The 18,762-nt window shown below is 42.3% G+C and overlaps 1 protein-coding gene across 1 annotated transcript in view; it reads right to left on the reverse strand.

Annotated features, from left to right (window-relative positions):
• Nucleotides 1–17,755, reverse strand: part of ca8 (carbonic anhydrase VIII) — a 36,005-nt gene extending 18,250 nt beyond the window's left edge. The window contains exons 1-7 of the mRNA XM_034555810.1: nt 17,493–17,755; nt 10,048–10,239; nt 9,656–9,780; nt 6,578–6,673; nt 4,922–4,984; nt 4,751–4,799; nt 3,717–3,781 (exon numbers count right to left, since the gene is read on the reverse strand). Coding sequence (XP_034411701.1) covers nt 3,717–3,781; nt 4,751–4,799; nt 4,922–4,984; nt 6,578–6,673; nt 9,656–9,780; nt 10,048–10,239; nt 17,493–17,565 — 663 coding nt within the window. The 5' untranslated portion in view covers nt 17,566–17,755. The remainder of the gene's footprint in view (nt 1–3,716; nt 3,782–4,750; nt 4,800–4,921; nt 4,985–6,577; nt 6,674–9,655; nt 9,781–10,047; nt 10,240–17,492) is intronic.
• Nucleotides 17,756–18,762: the final 1,007 nt, after the last annotated feature.

Genomic DNA, 18,762 nt, shown 5'->3' on the forward strand with positions numbered 1-18,762 from the left:
CTAGTGGGATGTGGTTCGTCGGAAGACTGCAAATTGGGAACATTTTTAAACAAAATGTATTGCTGCATTTCTCTCTGAGGATTATGAAGATGAGTTAGCCGAGAGTCCGTACGAGAGTACAGGGTGAAGAGGAGAGCTTTAGAGATTTTGCATACATGTACAGAGCTCTGTGTATGCGTTGGAAGTCAGATATCGAAGAGGAGGAAGTCCTTAAACTCATTCTCAAGAATAGCCATCCCAAACTTACAAGCCAGCTCCGGAGCAGTGGATTGAATACTGTTGATGGGTTGGTCCGGCTTGGGCAACAACTAGAAAAAGACCGGCATAATAAGCATGTGTATGAGCAAAAAAGACCACCTGTGTCGAAACTACAAACACGGCCGGATCATTTTATCAAAAGCCCCAGCTACGATGGATACACCCTCCCTCTCCAAACCTCCGGGCTTGTTTTGCTGGCGTTGTAAAGGGACACATGCCCCTGCTACATGTCCGTTCATTGATAATGGGAGGAAAAGAAAAGGAAATCAACCTTTCTCTAGACCGGGAAACCATCCTATGTCAGGATCTGTAGTGTTGTTTCGTGTTTCCTGTCTTATTTTGAAGTCCTTGTCTCTCGTGTCCTCTGTTTCTCTTCACTTCCTGTCCCTGTGATTGTCTGCCCTGTTCCTGATTGTTTCCTCCTGTGTCCAATCACCTGCACCAGCCCTCTGTATTTAAGTCCTGTTCATGTCATTCCCCTTTGTCGGTTCGTCTTGTCTAGATCGTGGAAGATCTTGTGTGTAAGACTGTTTTGGAATCCTGTTTTGGAATCCTGTTTAGCAATAAAAGTTGCTTTTCCATCGTTGACGGCGTTTGGGTCCTGTGTTTCAAGCTGCACATAACATCCTACTGCCAACACCCTGACACACGCTGGGATATATTCCTTAAAAACAGAAAATTCCCCAGGCCAGCTGCACTCACGTCCACTCTGTCTCACGTCCACTCTGTCTCACGTCCAATTAAGGACACATGGAACCAACACTTGATTCCTTGGACTAAAGGTCCCATATACCTGGCGGATGGAGAAGCAAAACAACCCTTAGGTCAAAGTGAGGTGGAGTGCACTCTACATGGGAAGACATGGAAGCAAACAACTGCTGTACTGTCCTCTGAAACATTGGCATTTCCATGTGTGCTGGGTCTGGATTTCCTTTTTCAGAGTGGTATGCAACTGGATATTGCTAATATGGCATATTGGTTTAGAACCAATGAACGAGAAAAAATCCATTTCCTAATGGAAAACTTAAATGAACCAGAGCCTACCCAACATTGTGCATTTTTTTCTGCCGTAGCTCCTGCTAGCCTTTCTTCTACTGCCCTTCAGGCAAGCAATACAGGATGTTCACCTCGACCCTAATGGAAAAAGGCAGTTGTTGGAACAACTTCAAGAAAATGCGGATGTCTGCACCACGCAGTTGGGGCGTAAGGACCTCATTCAACACAAGATTTTTGTTACACGAGATATACCAATTCGACAAAACCCTATCGTGTATCACCTACAAAACTACAGGTGATGAAGAGACTCATTGAACAAATGTTGACAGATGACGTCATTGAACCTTCATCATCTGCCTGGGCAGCTCCAGTTGTGCTAATTCCAAAGAAAAAAGTGTGGATCCTAGATTCTGTGTGGACTTTAGGAAATTAAATTCTGTAACCCTGGATGATGCATATCCACTCCCAACAATACAGGAGATCATGTACTCTCTGGGTGGAGCCAAGATTTTCACTACCCTGGGTCTCAACTCCGGATACTGGCAGGTCAAGATGGATTTGGAGTACCGGGACTGGACTCACCTGACTGATCGGCACTCTGGGAAAAGCCGTGAGAGAACCTTTCAATATTCTTTCAATCAATATGTGTGATTATTATCCTCTATACTTGAGCCCTGTGTGCGGTTGACTTTAAAGGACAAATAATGAGTCCAACCCTGAAGGTTAGGCACCGACCTAGCTGGCACCCCAAGCAACTGTCATTACCGTTACACTGTCACTGACAAAACAGTCGAAGAGATCATCTGCAGTCTGAGTCCATCGACATGCTGCCTTGATGAGTTACCCACTAGATTTCTAAAGTCTGTGCTGAGCAGTTTGTTACCACAACTCGCTCACCTAGTCAACATCTCACTCCAGACTGGAACATTTCCAAAGGCCTTAAAAACAGCTATCATTAAACCTCTTCTAAAGAAGAGCAGTCTTGATACCAAAGTACTGAACAACTACCGGCCCATATCAAACCTGCCATTCTTAGGCAAAGTCCTAGAGAAGGTTGTATACCAACAGCTTACTGACTTATCCTGTCTAACAATGCTTTTGATACTTTCCAATCAGGTTTCAGGCCCCACCACAGCACTGAGACAGCTCTGATCAAGGTGACAAATGATATCCGCCTGAACACAGACGCAGGCAAAGTCTCAGTCTTAGTTCTGCTGGACCTGAGCGCTGCCTTTGACACAGTTGACCATGGGATCTTATTACAGAGGTTAGAAAACTGGGTGGGAATCTGGTACTGCTCTAAACTGTTTCAAGTCCTATCTCGAGGACTGGACGTATTTTGTTGAAATTGGTAACTGTGTCTCAGACCAAATGGCTTTGACCTGTGGGGTTCCCCAGGGGTCAATCCTAGGACCCCTATTATTCAATCTGTACATGCTGCCATTAAGCCAGCTAATACGCAGCTATAACGTGTCCTACCACAACTATGCAGATGACACTCACCTACGTGTCACTGACGGCAGGTGAATATGGGCCTGTAGATTTACTTTGTCACTGCATCGAACAGATCAGTGTGTGGATGCAAAACAATTTTCTCCAGCTAAACTCAGACAAAACTGAAATCATTGTATGTGGCCCACAGAAACAAAGAGAAAGTGTTATCAGTCACCTTGAGACTCTCTCTCTAAAACCTAAAAAAATCAGGTTAGAAATCTAGGGGTAATATTGGACTCAGAAATGAACTTTAACAGCCACATTAAATCAATAACATCAACAGCTTTTTACCATCTAAAAAACATTGCCAAAATCAAAGAAGTAGTGTCTAAACCAGACTTGGAGAGACTAATCCATGTGTTTGTCTCCAGCAGGTTAGACTCCTGTAACGACCTGCTCACTGGGCTCTAAACGAGCTGTAAAACAGCTGCAGTACATCCAGAACGCTGCTGCTCGAGTCCTGACTAGAACCAGGAAATACCACCATATTAGTCCAGTGCTCAGGTCTTTGCACTGGCTTCCTGTTGCTCAGAGAATAGACTTTAAAACAGCTCTGCTTGTCTATAAATGTCTTCATGGTCTAGCACCAAAGTACATGTGTGACATGTTAGAGCCATATGAACCATCTCGGGCTCTGAGAAGCTCAGGGAGTGGTCTCCTGCTGGTCCAGAGTCAGGACTCAACACGGTGAGGCTGCGTTTCACTTTTATGCTAAAATCTGAATTGCCTTGTGTACGAATTGTGCTCTATAAATAAACTTGCCTTGCCTTACCTCTGGAGCCAAAACACACTTCATACATACAACTTATTAAAATATATACAGTAGTACTCCCCAACATGCGGAAACAGACTTTGACTTGTAACCTTGGTTGGGTTGTCTTGTAACGTTCTGCAGACTTTGTTTGGTGTTGATGTGTTACCTGTGACTGTGAGATGGTGAGAGGATAGCGGTAGAGGATCCAGGTCACCTTTTCACTACACGGTGGTGTGGTCAGAGATCCTTCATACACCCAGTAGTCTCTCAGTAACGGGTCTGGAGGCAGATTAAACAGCATGCATCAAATAAATATTTTTTTCTCCAGCTGTGCATTATAATAAACAATCAATTTTCTGACATGGTGAGCTTACATGTTAGCACTGATAAAATGGGAAATTAAAAGGTGGGCAGAGAAGGTGCTCCACTCAGCACAATGTACAGAAATGCCTCATTTTGTTATATTATGCTTTTCCTGAAAATAGCCACCGCCCCTCGAAATGTTGTGCGTGTCTCTGACTGGGGACGGACTCCCTGAGCCGGTTTAGGTTTAAATACGGTTCCGAGGTGATAAAATACCTGGATTCATTAAAGGTGCTACATTAGAAATTCTGAGGATATTTATGACTAAGGGAGAGTGACTTCATTCTCTACTCAGGACGTCATAACTCCTTCATACATTGCAAAGAGTTGAATTTCACATTTAGCACCTTCAAGCTCCACGGTTAATACTTTTGGAGATACAGTCTCTCTTGGATGACATGTACAAGCAGGTGCTGACTCAGCGACACAATGTGAACAGGATTGGGTGACGTTTCAAACTGTGGACACACACTCAGCCAAACCACTGCCAAAAAACTGGCAAATGCAATATTTGCAGGAGGGTTCTCGCATTGTTGTCTCTTCCAAGGGTGGGAATAACAAGTCAACAAGTCCATGCTTAAATATTAATATACCGTTCATCATTTTAAAGTAATAACCGTTTAAAACATGATGGCCGTTACTTGATTAGGACGAGTGCCCTGCCTCTCTCTGGGTTACACTTTGTTCTGGGACACGGAGCAGTGCAACAGTGGTTTCACAACAACATTGTAAAAACTGCCATTAAGAATGAATGATGAGAGGATAATTTGAGACCCTGCAGGCTGCCAGTTTGAGTCAACTAGAGTGGTATAAACTAAAATTGTGTTTATATTTCATATTTCATGTTCATCATGCGTTTGAAATCAAAAATACTTTTCTGCTCACCAGGTAACAGAGTGTTGGGGTTGAAGCAAGGGATTATCTTGCTCTTTCCCTGAAGATGGAACAGCAACACAACAGAAATGAGTGTGTTACTGAATCACCCATTTAACAGTGGGGTTATTAATCGGATGTAATAAACTGCCCTCTAATCTGTGTTATCAGATTGAATCTTACCTCGTACTGCAGGTCCTGTAGAACTTCAGTGATGGCCTTCAGACCAAGATGCTCCTTACCGATCTGATAAAAACACAATGTATTACGGGTTTCAGGGGGTTTTAAGAAGATTTTAGTTTGTATCTGCCATATCCGTACGGGAAATAAAGAGGAAGTAGAAACTAAAGGAGCTGTCAAAAACAGGAGGTATGCGGTTGACTGTGGCCTCAGGAGGTCAGTGCCATCTGGGGTGAAACCAGAAGGAGACCTCTGGATGGTGTCTTGTCACCGGGCTGGTGTGACTCAGCTCCCTCTCCAACTGAGGTTTGATGGAGTAAAAGTTCCCACATTGTTTAAAGGAGTTTCTCCTAGCAGAGAAACTAAGGATAATTTCAACAGGGAAGTCCTATAGGAATATTGCTGACATTGTTTTCCAACTTGTGCCATAAGCCTACTTATATTATTACACAGGATGGTTTAAGCTCAAAAAGTTTGAAATATTTTTATAAAGATGGGTGGCTCTACTCAATAATATTCCACTCAGCAGTTGTATTTACATTTATTCTACCCTCCTTGATAAAAATGAGGTAGGAATATTCATATTGAAATAATAATGATGATTCAGCGCTGGCCTGTTGTATTGAACTGCTTTAGCTACAGTTAGTTGTATCTTCAAATGTGTTGCCCCCATTTTATCAGTTAGTCTCCAATGTATTCTGTGATAAACTAGTGAAATTTATATTATGCTTTGCGAGGGTCCAGCAAGTAAATATCTAATCCCAACTCTCTTCTTTTTTGAAACTTGGTTATTTTGACACTACACTTTTTTACCTGTCAAACTGAATGATGTGGTCGATAAGCATGAGTAAGGATGATATTAAGTAGCCTACAATTAAAGTGTTTCATGCATTTGTCTGACCTGGTATCAAAATGACAGTGGAAAATCATAGGACCCAATAAATGCATATCCTAATATTACTTCAATACAAATTACACAAACTCCAATAATACCAATGACAATTAAATTCCAAAAAGTAAGTGACAGCAGCATGCTAGTCAGCTTAACATGTTGTTAGCTGTTGGTACCTAGTGTGCTTTGTTAGTTGCTAAGGTGAGGTAGCTTTATTTGTTGGCTCGGGCAGCATGCTAGTTAGCTTAACTGTCCTGAGCTGGTTCTGCTAGCACGTTGTTAGCTGATGGTAGACAGGAATGTGTGCGTTGTTGCTTAAGGTGGAGTAGCTTAAGTTTGTTGATTAGTGGGTGGAGCAGTCGTCAGCAGGTTGATGTAACCCAGCATGCTGTAGCTTGTGATGTTATACATACAATAGAAAGAAGTGAATAGCTTGCTATTGAGGGGAGTGGTTCTGGGATGCTAACACACACAATACATTCTCACACAAATCTATATTGAAACAATATTACTTTTTATATGTTAAGACAGGTGTACGCTACGTCATTCCATACATGTATTGTGTATTGGAAACTGTTACCTATATCTTGGTATAATACATATTTTTAGAGGAAAAGAAATGTTGGACCTAACATGCCCATCTAGGTTGCATGTGTTTATTTCATCAAATGTGAATTTTGATCTCTGTTAAATTGGCAGTGTTGAACTCTGTTAAAACCAACCTGGCCTCTATTCCAGCCCACTGGTTCTTGATGTGGATGTTTTACCTGCACGAAAAGAGCTATGATGAGGACTCCATTCTTCTTCCCAAGAGCGTCCTCCAAAGTGTTGAACAGAGTGCTGTTCCAGTGAATCAGATGGAGCTAAAGACGGGCACAGAGTGAACAGAACACAACGTGTGTTTGAGAGGCCATTGTTATGAACAGGTGTATGGAACAGTGGTAAGTGAGAGAGAGACCATCAGCTGGGGGTGAATGAGGGCTTTCTATATGATGTCAAGTTAATGTAAACGTTGAGACACAATTGCAAAACTTCTAGCATGAAACACATTATCAGACCAGATCACAGATCTATATGTAGTTAAAATATAGTGATTGAAATATTGTTGAAATTTGTATTGGCTTAAAGAAGACTAAAGACCCATACAAAGACAAAAAATAATAATAATTTTCTGAAACAGTTGGATACTATAGTTTTTATGAAAGGTAACTCATACAGGAGGAAATAGTGCATTTGTTTGGGACTATTTTCAACTGCAAATTAATAATTCGTTGGTGCTCTCGTGAGTCTTTGGGCCAGCAGAAGTTGGGATTGAGTCAAGGCAAACTAGTGTCACCATTCAACCATATCAAAACATTGATGTGTTTTGACTGTACTTGTTAAGAGGATGGATACATGTTTTGTTGAAGTATTGCCAAACTTATACTTTAATCTCCATGTCTTAAACAGTACTCCAACCTAAATGACAAACTATATTGTTTGTCATTGCCATCATTCCAAAACTGCCACAAATAGCCTTTTACAAATTTGAGTCACGTGACTGTTTTATGGTCTGCCACCTCTATATCTGAGGATTGGTTAGATATGGGGATAAATTATTTACATTGTGTAGCTCTTCCACAATTTCCAAATGTTATCAGACTGACTGAGATCGCCTCTCTGCTGTTTGCGGATGATGTGGTCCTGTTTGCCTCCTCGGACCGTGACCTCCAGCATTCACTGGGGCGTTTTGCAGCCGAGTGCGAAGCGGCAGGGATGAGAGTTAGCACCTCCAAATCTGAGGCCATGATGCTCTGCCGGAAACCGGCGGATTGCTCCCTCCAGGTGGGGGCAAACTGCCTACCCCAAGCAAAGGAGTTCAAGTATCTCGGGGTCTTGTTCACGAGTGAGGGTAAGGTGGAGCGTTCTTTTGGTCACGAACTCTGGGTCGTGACCGAAAGAACGAGATCTCGGATACAAGTGACCGAAATGAGCTTCCTCCGTAGGGTGGCCAGGCTCAGCCTTAGAGATAGGGTAAGGAACTCGGACATCAGGGGGGAGCTTGGAGTCGAGTCGCTGCTCCTTCATGTCAAAAGGAGTCAGCTGAGGTGGTTCGGGCATCTAGTCAGGATGCCTCCTGGACGCCTCCCATTAGAGGTTTTCCGGGCACGTCCAACTGGTAGGAGGCCCCGGGGAAGACAGAGGACACGCTGGAGGGATTATATCTCCCGGCTGGCCTTGGAACGCCTCGGGATCCCCCAGAATGAGCTGGAAAGTGTTGCGGGTGAGAGGGAGGCCTGGGTCAGCCTGCTGAACCTGCTGCCACCGCGACCCGACCCCGGATAAGCGGGTGATAATGGATGGATGGATGGGATCAGACTGACTAATTTGTGGCGGTTGTGACGCTCAGAACAATATATCTACCTTTTTACAGCCGCGACAGTAGTGACAAAGTAGGCTACGACTTAGGCACAAGTTCAACTAACTTGGTTGTGGTTGGCCAGTGAGCCCGGTCCCGGAACTGGCATTCATCACGCTCTCACGTGCACGAATGGCACCCAGAGAGGGCCGGACAGCTGGTGAAAACGGTATAGGTTTTTTATGGCCCCAGTATGCCAGATGGCCAGTACACCACTGCGTACATATACATGTTAATTTCTGACATGCTAATATGCAGTGCAACAATAACTCAGAATAACGCAGAGAAGAGTCACTAAATCAGCAAACTGACTCAGTTATATAATTTATTTTAGGTTTATTGAATTGAGCAAGGGTATTTATCTTTCTCAGATTGTGTTGATTATTCTCTGAAAGGTTACATAGTCTCGCTCTAGGGGTAAGAACTGTATGGCTGATATATTAAGCTGACCCCATGACTGAAGTAATGAACAGATGCATCAGGTATAATCAAACTGAGTGAGCTGGTGTCGCACTTTTGGCATTTACGCAGTTTTACTTTGGACCTTAAATTTCTAACTAAATGGCAGAGGATTGTGCCAGGATATTGCGTCTGACAGAATGCAGCTAAGTTAAAGAAATTTGACTTGGTTCAACATTTTGGGAAATACACTTGGTTTACCTTTCCTCTGAGAAAGAGTTAGATGAGAATATCGATACCGTTCTCATGTTTCTGCTATAAGAACAGGGAGAAATAGCTTGAATATCTTTCTTAAAAAAATAAGACAACACACCTACAGCAAACAGGGGCAGCGACTTCCTGGAATCTTGTCCTCAGTGTGTCGTCGCCAGGTTTGGTATTCTGAATCCTGTGCTCTCAGACTGCGTCTGGCTATACGTTGCACAGAACTGTGGTTCCTCAAGACAAAGTTACGTAAACCACCACGTTTTTGTGAACTTCAGAGGTGTTTCAGTAAGTGTTTTTCCCTTACATTTTGAACAGTGTATTTAAGGACAGCCGGCTTTGCATAGCATATTTTGTGTTCTAAAAATCTCTATTTTAACATAACCTAATAGTACCTAATTTATTTGAGCTTTTCTTCGAAGCTATAAGAGTAAAGTTTACAGACATATAGATCTAAAGGTTCCACAGACTCATATGAAGACATTGATTTCAGCCTGTGAGAAACAGTAGTATCTTTCAGCCTTCCGATGTCTAAAGTGTTAATTGTGAGAGAAGATTAAACAAGTTCTGTGTTCAAGGACTCGACAAGCTACGATGTTATCTGAAGGACAAATGTCAATGCCACGAGGCTAAACATGTGAACACTGTATTTCTGTAGTCTCTTCGAGGCTGTTGGTCTCCTTTGAAAGTGCAACGGCCCACCCTAGTTAAGTGTGTGTGTGTGTGTGTGTGTACGCGCATGTGTGTGTGTGTGTGTGTGTGTGTGTGTGTATCTTTGCCCTACCTCCATAGGGAAGGCCTTGAAGTTGACAGTGTGCTCTGATCCTCTCTGGTTCTCCTTGCCCCAGTGGAAACGAACCTCATGAAGCTCATACTCATGATCACTAGGCAACGGACCGCCAGTAACCACTGACAACAGCACAGGAAGACCAGGGCATTGTGGGCAAGAACACACAGGAAGTGGAAGACAAATCAAAGCGATCAGAAGTTGGATGTACAAATCAGGTAGCAGCAAGCTTAAAATTAAAAGTGAGGAAGACGGTTATTTACAATTGACTAAATCTATTCTTGTTTCCACGCACTATATAAAAATGCATGAAAGTGTCACCAACCATCAACCTACAATGACTAAGCATCCGGCCTGCTTTCTCATCAGAGTAGTCTCCTGGGAGTTACCTGACTTGGACTTGAGAATGATGCGTGCGGTGTGTCCATCATTGATGACCTCACAGTCTCGACACACCACGTAGTTTGGTGATAAGCCCACATCCAGGAGGGACGGGTCATACTGAGCCTCCCTGGAGTTCAAGTTAATGGGAGACTGGTACTCGCCGTTGGCTGATGGGAAGTGGAGTCCCCATTCTACACCTAAGAGTGAAAACAGGCACACGCACAAACACATTACATGTGCCCTGTCTATTGAGGTCGCCGTATCGAAAGTAAATGTCCTCAATGCAGAGCAATTCCACCTGTGAATGTACCGGTATACTGAATCCATCTATATACATCTCTATATTATATTATAATGGATGTATATCATGAAATTATTACTCTCATGTTAAAGTAGCATTTTACTTTTGTAGTTGATTGAAGTGAAACAAATATTTAACTCATTTCGGGATGTAATTTATCACGTGATTGCTCACGTGATTGCTCACGTGATTGCGTGTGTCCCAGAGTGAGTGTGCACCTTTGTGTCCGTCTACAGCTGATGTTGCATTCTGCTGCAGCAAACTGCACAATATTTTGGGTGGCCGGTTATGGCTACATGCTCAAGGACCGCTCACACTTTCTGAAAACTGTTTTTATATTGCAATTGACTGCCTGTTGACTCCTCACTCACTGTTTTTGAGTTTTAATGAAGTATGTTTTATATTGCCTTGCAGCCCATTATGTTTAGACGGGAGGTTACCAAATTGTGGATTGTATTCATTCAGTCACACATTACAGCAGTGTTCATTGCTGGCAGAGATCTGCACTCTACTGAGTGCATCTTTCTAGTTATCGATTAATCTGCTGATATTTTCTTACTCGATTGGTTTGTAAAACAGGATTAATATAAAAAATACAATCATAATTACCCAAAGCTTAAAGTAAACCCTCATATGTCTTGCTTATGCAACAGTTCAAACTTCAAAACCTTTCTTAATATAAGCTGAGGTAAAGCCCCAAATTGTCACATGTGAGAAGCAGAACACATGGTAATTAGCATTATTACATGAACAATGACACAAACAATGAATCAGTTATCAAAACAGCCGCTGATCAGTTTTTTGACAATAGATAAGGTCAAATTGTATACTGTTGGTTAGTTTATTCTTCTAAGCATATTATTAAAGTTCTTTGTAGATAGACTAAAATTAGTTGTGGCAAAAGATGTACCTAGAGCCAAAAAAAAGCCAAAAGCTATTTAGTTTCTTTGTGTTTAACAGAGAAATCGCTCTGTGAGTTTGTTGTGTTTTAAGCTTGTAGCTCACCAGAAAAACTTGAATAAGAGCATGTTCTAATGAAAGCTAACTAACTAACCAACAAGCTACTCAATTATGTTGTATCATGTTAGCGCTTGTCAGGTTCCAACAACAACAGTCACTTGGGTCACGAAAGTATCACAAGCTCCTGACCTCAGTACATACGGAAAGCTGTGCGTTGTCACAAAGCCCAGTTGTTGCTAGCTTAACAAGGGTTTAGCGCTCGTTATAATACGGGTAGATGAAATCAAGCATTCTGATTGGTTAAGAGTGAGTCACTGGGTGTACTTTATTGAGCCATGAAGTCCTGTACGCCTGTTTACATCTGAGCGTTCCATATCAGTAAAACTCAAAATAACAGGTCGATTTTGCGCAGCCGTTAGTTTCATTTTAAGCTTGACAGTTACCAAACATGTTTCAAGTGAACTTTGATATTTTGACGAGTGGTTAGCCGAAGAGGAACTTCAGGTGGACGTCATGCCACCATAGATAAGAAAGACATTGAGACCTATGAAATTGTAGCAGAAGGGAGCTTTATTCGCTGAGCTTCGGCACACCCTTTTTCTTATAAGCCAAACACTGTGGGCAGGCATCCTATAAACGGGACGGGGATTCCCTTGGTTCCCTCCCTGACGTCAAGCGCGTGTTCCGGTCGGCTGGACTTCCGCCATAATCACAGACACTCTTGGGCCCCCCTCCTCCTGCACAGGAGATTCACCTGTAGATCGGTGTTGGTGAGTTCAGAGTAACTCCTGATTTTATACGCTGCTGTTTTGCCTACGCCGTGGTGTTTACGGAACTACCTCTTTTAGCTCAAGCCCTTTTACTGTGTGTTTTATATTAGGTTACCCAGTTTCTCCGTTGTCTTTTTTTTCTTATTTTGCCTTTTGTTTGCTTTTCCTTTTGTTTGGAAAATCAGAGCCTGGGTTAATTGTGTTTCTTGTGTATTTGTAGGTGCGGCTAGACCAAGGTGGTGGGAGTGGTGCCTCCGGGTGTTGGGTTCTCCCTTCGTGTGGTGTGTTTTAGGTTACCCCTGGTTCGGACCCTCACGTGTGGCTGTGTTTTGTGTTGTGAGTGTACACGTGTGATCGGAGTGCTTTCAATTCAATTCAGTTTATTTTGTATAGCCCAATATCACAAATTACAAATTTGCCTCAGAGGGCTTTACAATCTGTACACATACGACATCCCTGACCTTTGACCTCACATCGGTTAATAAGGTGTGTAAATTCATCCATAAGGAGAGAGAGAAGAGGAGATAGGTGCTCAGTGTATCCTAAAACATCCCCCAGCAGCCTATAAGCCTATAGCAGCATATCAAGGGGCTGGACCAGGGCAAACCTGATTCAGCCCTAACTATAAGCACTATTAAACAGGAAAGTCTTAAGTCTATTCTTGAATGAGGTGACTGTGTCTGCCTCCAGGACTGAAAGTGCAAGCTGGTTCCATAAAAGAGGAGCTTGATAACTGAAGGCTCTGGCTCCCATCCTACTTTTAAGGACTCTAGGAACCACAAGTAGCCCCACATTTAGTGAGCAGCTCTCTAGTGGGGCAATATGGTACTACAAGCTCCTTAAGATATGATGGTGCATCACCAATCAAGGCTTTGGAGGTGAGGAGAAGAATTGTGATTCTTGATTTTACAGGGAGCAAGAGCAGAGCAGCTAGTACAGGAGTCATGTGATCGCTTTCTTTTCTTTTTGGGACCCTCACCTGCGCCGGTCCACCTCGCTCGCCACTGGTCAGTCCCCGCCCTACACTCCTTTTTATTAACGGCTCTTTTATTAGTAAAGTGTATTTAATATTATTGACCATTGTGATAATAAAGATTGTTCATTGTACTTGCACCATGTCTCTGTCTCATTACGTATAAGGAACCTGAGTGTCCTCCGAGTCTGTACGACTGTACAAATCCTAAGCTTACCACAAAATGTTGCTTCATAGCTACTGGCACCAAATCTAAATGAAAGACAGCGTTGGAGTGATATTATTAATAATAATAATAATAATATCCTTCTGGAGAAGGCACATCACCACCGAGCCACCGGCAAAGAGAGCAAGAGTGGTTGGAAGCGATATCATCAGAGACGAAGGGGACATGAGAAACGTTTTCCACAGATGCACAAGTAATGGAGATATCCAAATCAACATGAACAAACGTTAATGTTTAAATTAAATATTATTGTATTATATTGGTCATTTTTGTTATTTTAATGGCAACTTTTATAAAATGAGCAATGTGAATGAATGAGATGGTGCGAGATCTAACGTTAGCTAGGCTGACAAACGTGATGTTCCCAATGGTGTTTGGCTGTTGCATAGCACACGGGGACTATTTTCTCTAGGCTACTGAAATGCGATACACAACGTTTGGTGGCTACAACTATTTGCTTAACGCTAGTCTAAACATCACAGAGCCATACAGCTGCGTTAAACACACAGATTAGACACACATTAATGTGTTGATATTGTTAAAACAGGAAAGTTGGTCAAGTGTTAACCCTCCTCTATTTACTCTTTAAAAGTACATCATTGTCTGTGCTGTTCCATGACCTGGATGAGGAATTCATTAAACGCAATATATGAGGCAATACTTGACAACGACAGAGTTGAATTATTGTTGTGCATTTAAATTTCCTGGCAAGTAAAGGTGAAAGCGGTTCCTTCTTGAAATTTGACACCATTGACATCATTCAATTCAATTCAATTAATTTCAGTTTATTTTGTATAGCCCAATATCACAAATTACAAATGATCCTCAGAGGGCTTTACAATCTGTACACATACGACATCCCTGACCTTTGACCTCACATCGGATCAGGAAAAACTCCCCAAAAATAACCTTTGACAGGGAAAAAAGTGAAGAAACCTTCAGGAGAGCAACAGAGGAGGATCCCTCTCCCCGGATGGACAGAAGCAATAGATGTCATGAATGGATGTGATTGAAAGCTCTGGAGAAAGTTCAGTGGACTTTGAGGAAACTGTATTTCCTGAACGCTGTGAGCAGGGGGGAGAAACAGATGAAGAAACAAGGTAGGGAAGAGTTTAAAATAAACAAATGTAAGCAAGTTGTGGTTGCAGAAAGCGGGTCAGCATGTCTAACTGGGACAGTTAGTTGCACGTAAATCTGTATGAGAGATGGAGATATTGCAATGTCTTTTTTAATAATGGGTGAAAATCGTCTTTGGTTATAATTCTGCGCTGGCAGAGTGGAGAAGCACAGCAGAGTAGAGAAAGTACTAAGTGACACCTAAGATACACAGCGGGCCAGGTTTCCTTCAGCTTTTTGCTGACCACAATCACCCTATTGGCACAATGAGAACATTGTTAGGTGTGTGGAATGTTTCTTTAAAAGGAGGAACGTACCCTTTTGGCGGCGAGTATTGCGTTCAAGAAAGCCCAGGACACCAGTAAACCCCAAAACATACTCAACTCCTCATAGTAGGCCTCTCGATTGCAACTGCAGCAGAGACAAACCCTGCAGACAGACAGACTACTCAGACAGACCCGCAACATTCCCTCTCTCCTCAGCAACTAAAGCCATGACAACCATTTACTAAAAGCAGTGAGGGGTTCACTCCAGCTACAGTACACAAAAAAGACTGTGTGTGTGTGTGTGTGTGTGTGTGTGTGTGTGTGTGTGTGTGTGTGCGTGCGTGCGTGCGTGCGTGCGTGCGTGCGTGCGTGCGTGCGTGCCTGCGTGCGTGCGTGCTTGCGTGCGTGTCAGGCTATAGAAATTAGTTAGTTTGGGATGGCGCCAGATCACATTGCTAAACCATAATGCTTCTGACTACCTGTTCCGTAGCATTTAGCTCTTCATGTATTCGTGCATCTATGAGTCCTTGCCTTAGGAGTGCTGACAAAACCTCATTGGATCTCAGGTTTTCTAGACCTTTTTTTCATTCTTATTAGCACATGATTGTCAAAATCCCAGATAACCTTATTGGCACGTGGTGAATATCTTTTGTTTGGCTCCTGGCAACCCTGAGATGGCTGCAAGACAAACCAACCAGCAAAGGACGACGGACCTGTAATTGTCAAACAAATCAACTGTGTGGAGATTTTGACCTTTATCTTATGACCACAATACGTTAGCCTCGTCTTCTAAAGATGACATTTCCATACGATCAAAACTACATTGTCAATTTTTTCTTGAGATATGGGTATTTTTGTCTAATGTAAGAAATGCTTCTTATCATAGTCTGTGAAAGTCTGCATAGGGAGGAAGATTCACCAGGAGACCACTATTCATCACCAATGTGAAAATACACATTCACTTATTTAACTTATGTACAGAACTTAAATAACATAACAAACATACTTATTTAAAGCCAAACCATGATCTTTTACTAAACCAAACCTAGTACTTTTGTTGTTGAAAGATAGTCAAGTAACCTTTTTTTGCTCTGTTGTGTGGCAACATACAGTCATTTTGTAGGAGACAGGGTTGCATAATGTTCAATATGCAAAATACTGAAATTAATGTACTTCTCTGCCGTGCTGAGATTTCCAGTGGAATGGTAGTTTGCAGTTAGCTTGTGTTAGTACTGGCTTTGTTGGTTGGTCCAGAGAACCAAAACAATGAACTGTAAACATGGGAAGCAGCTTAGAGTTGCAGTTGCAGATATTTCATTTCATTCGTCATCCATGCATCTTAAAAATAAATGAAAATTTAGTTTTTGAATTGGTACCAATGCAATGAGTAAAATGGGTTTTTAAACCAGTTAAATCTCAGACGGATTCAGGAAAATTGTCCTAAGATAACTTTGGATAACAATGACTCGTGCTCCGTGGCCACATCCAACCAACACAGTTGACTGAGTTACCTTTGTCATGTTCGTTTGTCTATTGGTTAGCAGTATATTTTAAAAGATTTTACATAACGATGTCAGCAATTGTCCGGCACGGGTCAATTCTAATTATATATTCCATTATCACAAATTCACCAGGTGCTGAAACAAGGTCAGAGGTCAGCTTAGCTGGAGGTTTCACGGATTTTCCAGACTTGGTGGAGCTGTGTCCTCTCACTGATATCATTATCTCATATGATATCTCATATCCTATCATTGTGTGGCGTTTTTACCATCACCTAACAATGCCACAGGTTACTTAAAGTGTGTTCCAAATTTATTTCCATTAATAGTCCGTAAGGTCTTTTTGAAAAATCTTAAATTATTCGTCATATTCTGTCATCATGTGCTTTTATGTTCAAAGCCAACTCATTCTTTGTAAGCTTAAGTCAGTTAACATTCTAATGACAACCTTGTAATCACAAGTGTCCTGCAGAAGTCCTTTAATCTCCCTGTACAGTATAGCTCTCTGCACAATGTAAGGAGAAACCAATTCAAATTCATTTAAAACTTGAAAAATAATATCTCTGTCAATGGAACATCCCATTACTTTTCCCTCTAGCTATGATTTAGATTACTTTTAGGACAAGATGTTTCCACAGGACACGGATGTGATATTTGCGAGCCATACATAAGTGTCTATCTCATGCCTACAAAGCGTCGCATATCACTCAGTATACTCACAGTGAGAATTTCGTAGTTCAATACCACAGTGCATCCCTCGATGCTCAGTAAACGCAGCAGTAGAAAGAAGACAAAGGGAACCAATACAATTTTAATAAACTCATCACTTTGATTTTTTACATGTTCTTAATGTACTTAATGTCAAAGAACATCTTGGAAACCAGATTACCTTTCTCTTTGTGCAAAAGTTGAATTGGACTTACCACAACTGGACAACCTGTCTCATTTCACTCTGATCTTGTACCGACTGACCCGACAGTTAGTTAAATGGGAGACCCACCAATTTTAAGCACAAAGATAAGCTTATGAGTCATGGGGAGTATTGCTTATAAATAATGTCCAAACAAACTAATGATGTTTCTTTTATGTAAATATTGTACAGCAGAAAAACACCCTCACAGCCTATTTAACAGCTTTCATGAGTAAAAAGATACATGCATTAGAGTTACCTGTAAGCTAGGGGAGCAAAACAAATAGAATGAACAGGCTGACTACCCTCATAATCCAAGTCATTGTTTCAGACCCCTTTCAAGCCCATCTGGACCATGAACTGTTTTTTACAACACCCCATATTTCCCAGCATCCCTCCACATGCTGATGAAAACCAGCAACGGCCTACCTTCCTCGTAGCCCCAGCCCAGCTCATCTTTCCCTGGGTTATAATCCGACTCCTCATTCACGCCGTCAGCCATGGTGCTGGGCAGTCTGCTCAGAAACCAGTCCTTCCTCCCTTCTGCCCAGTCACACTGGTTTGGTCCGTTCACTTGGACACAAACTAAAGTCTGCTGGACGGGTTCCCAACTGAGCAACGACTCCCTCGGCCTTTCGCTTTCTTCTTTCTGTCTTTTTCTGTTCTTTGGATTGTGTTCTTGCTGCGTCTTCTTATCCCTTTATGTCCCCTCTCTCTCTCTCTTGTCTTCTCACAGCTACTGACTGATGTGTGTGGAGCTCTCTGCTTCTCTGTGTTTCTCTTTATTCTGTCGCTCCTCCTCTCTCTCTATCTCTCTCTCTCCACTTTGCTCTGCTGCTATCTCTCCCCCCTCTCTCTGTCTTACTTCCTTTCTTTCTCTTTTTTACTCTGCAGGTGCGCTCTCCCAAATGATCACCACCTTCCCTCTATGCTCTTAGCTTGACTTGGTTGAGAAAACAAGCAGAAAACAGCAGGGGGGGGGGAGTGAAAGCCAAACTGTTCGCCAACCTTGATGACTTCAAGATGGACAGAGAGACTCTCGCACATTTAATGGTTACAATACTGAGACCATTAAACACACCCACGTTCACTTTTTGGCACGTCGTGAAGCCCGGCAGTCAGACCCGAATGCTTTTTTAAACATGGCTGGACCAGATATGATCTGTTATCTGGGTTCTTTGTACAAAAGCGTGTGCGAAAGGTCAAGAGGGATACATAGTTCATGTTCCCTTTTTTGTTCTTCCTTGCTTCATTTCTTTCTCTCTTAATCCATGTCCTCCAGGCTGCTGGTGTTAATTGCCCTACATTCCTTATCAGGAAATTGTCCTCCGAGCCATCTAAATGCAGCCGAGCTCCCCTGTTTCCGCACTGTTGAACTAAAAGCAGTTGACTGCAGTTCGTTTGTACAGGGACGGGTAAATGGTAAATGGTAAATGGTAAATGGCAGTGGCGGGCCGTACATTTCGGACCCAGGCCTTCTGTGCCGTCTCTACTAGAACTGAACACCCTAATCACCTCATTATGACGCCACAGCTACAGGTTATTATTTGTTTTGTGTTTGACAAGTGAAATAAAATGTGAAATAAAATGTTACATGAAGCGCAACACCTACAAATATACTAACTACATAGTGCAGATCCATAAATACACGCATGACCGCATGCTGCGTCATTAACGGACAATGCATAGTCACATCAAC

This window comes from Cyclopterus lumpus, chromosome 17, assembly GCF_009769545.1.
Source record: "Cyclopterus lumpus isolate fCycLum1 chromosome 17, fCycLum1.pri, whole genome shotgun sequence".
In the NCBI taxonomy this organism is placed as follows: Eukaryota; Metazoa; Chordata; class Actinopteri; order Perciformes; family Cyclopteridae; genus Cyclopterus; species Cyclopterus lumpus.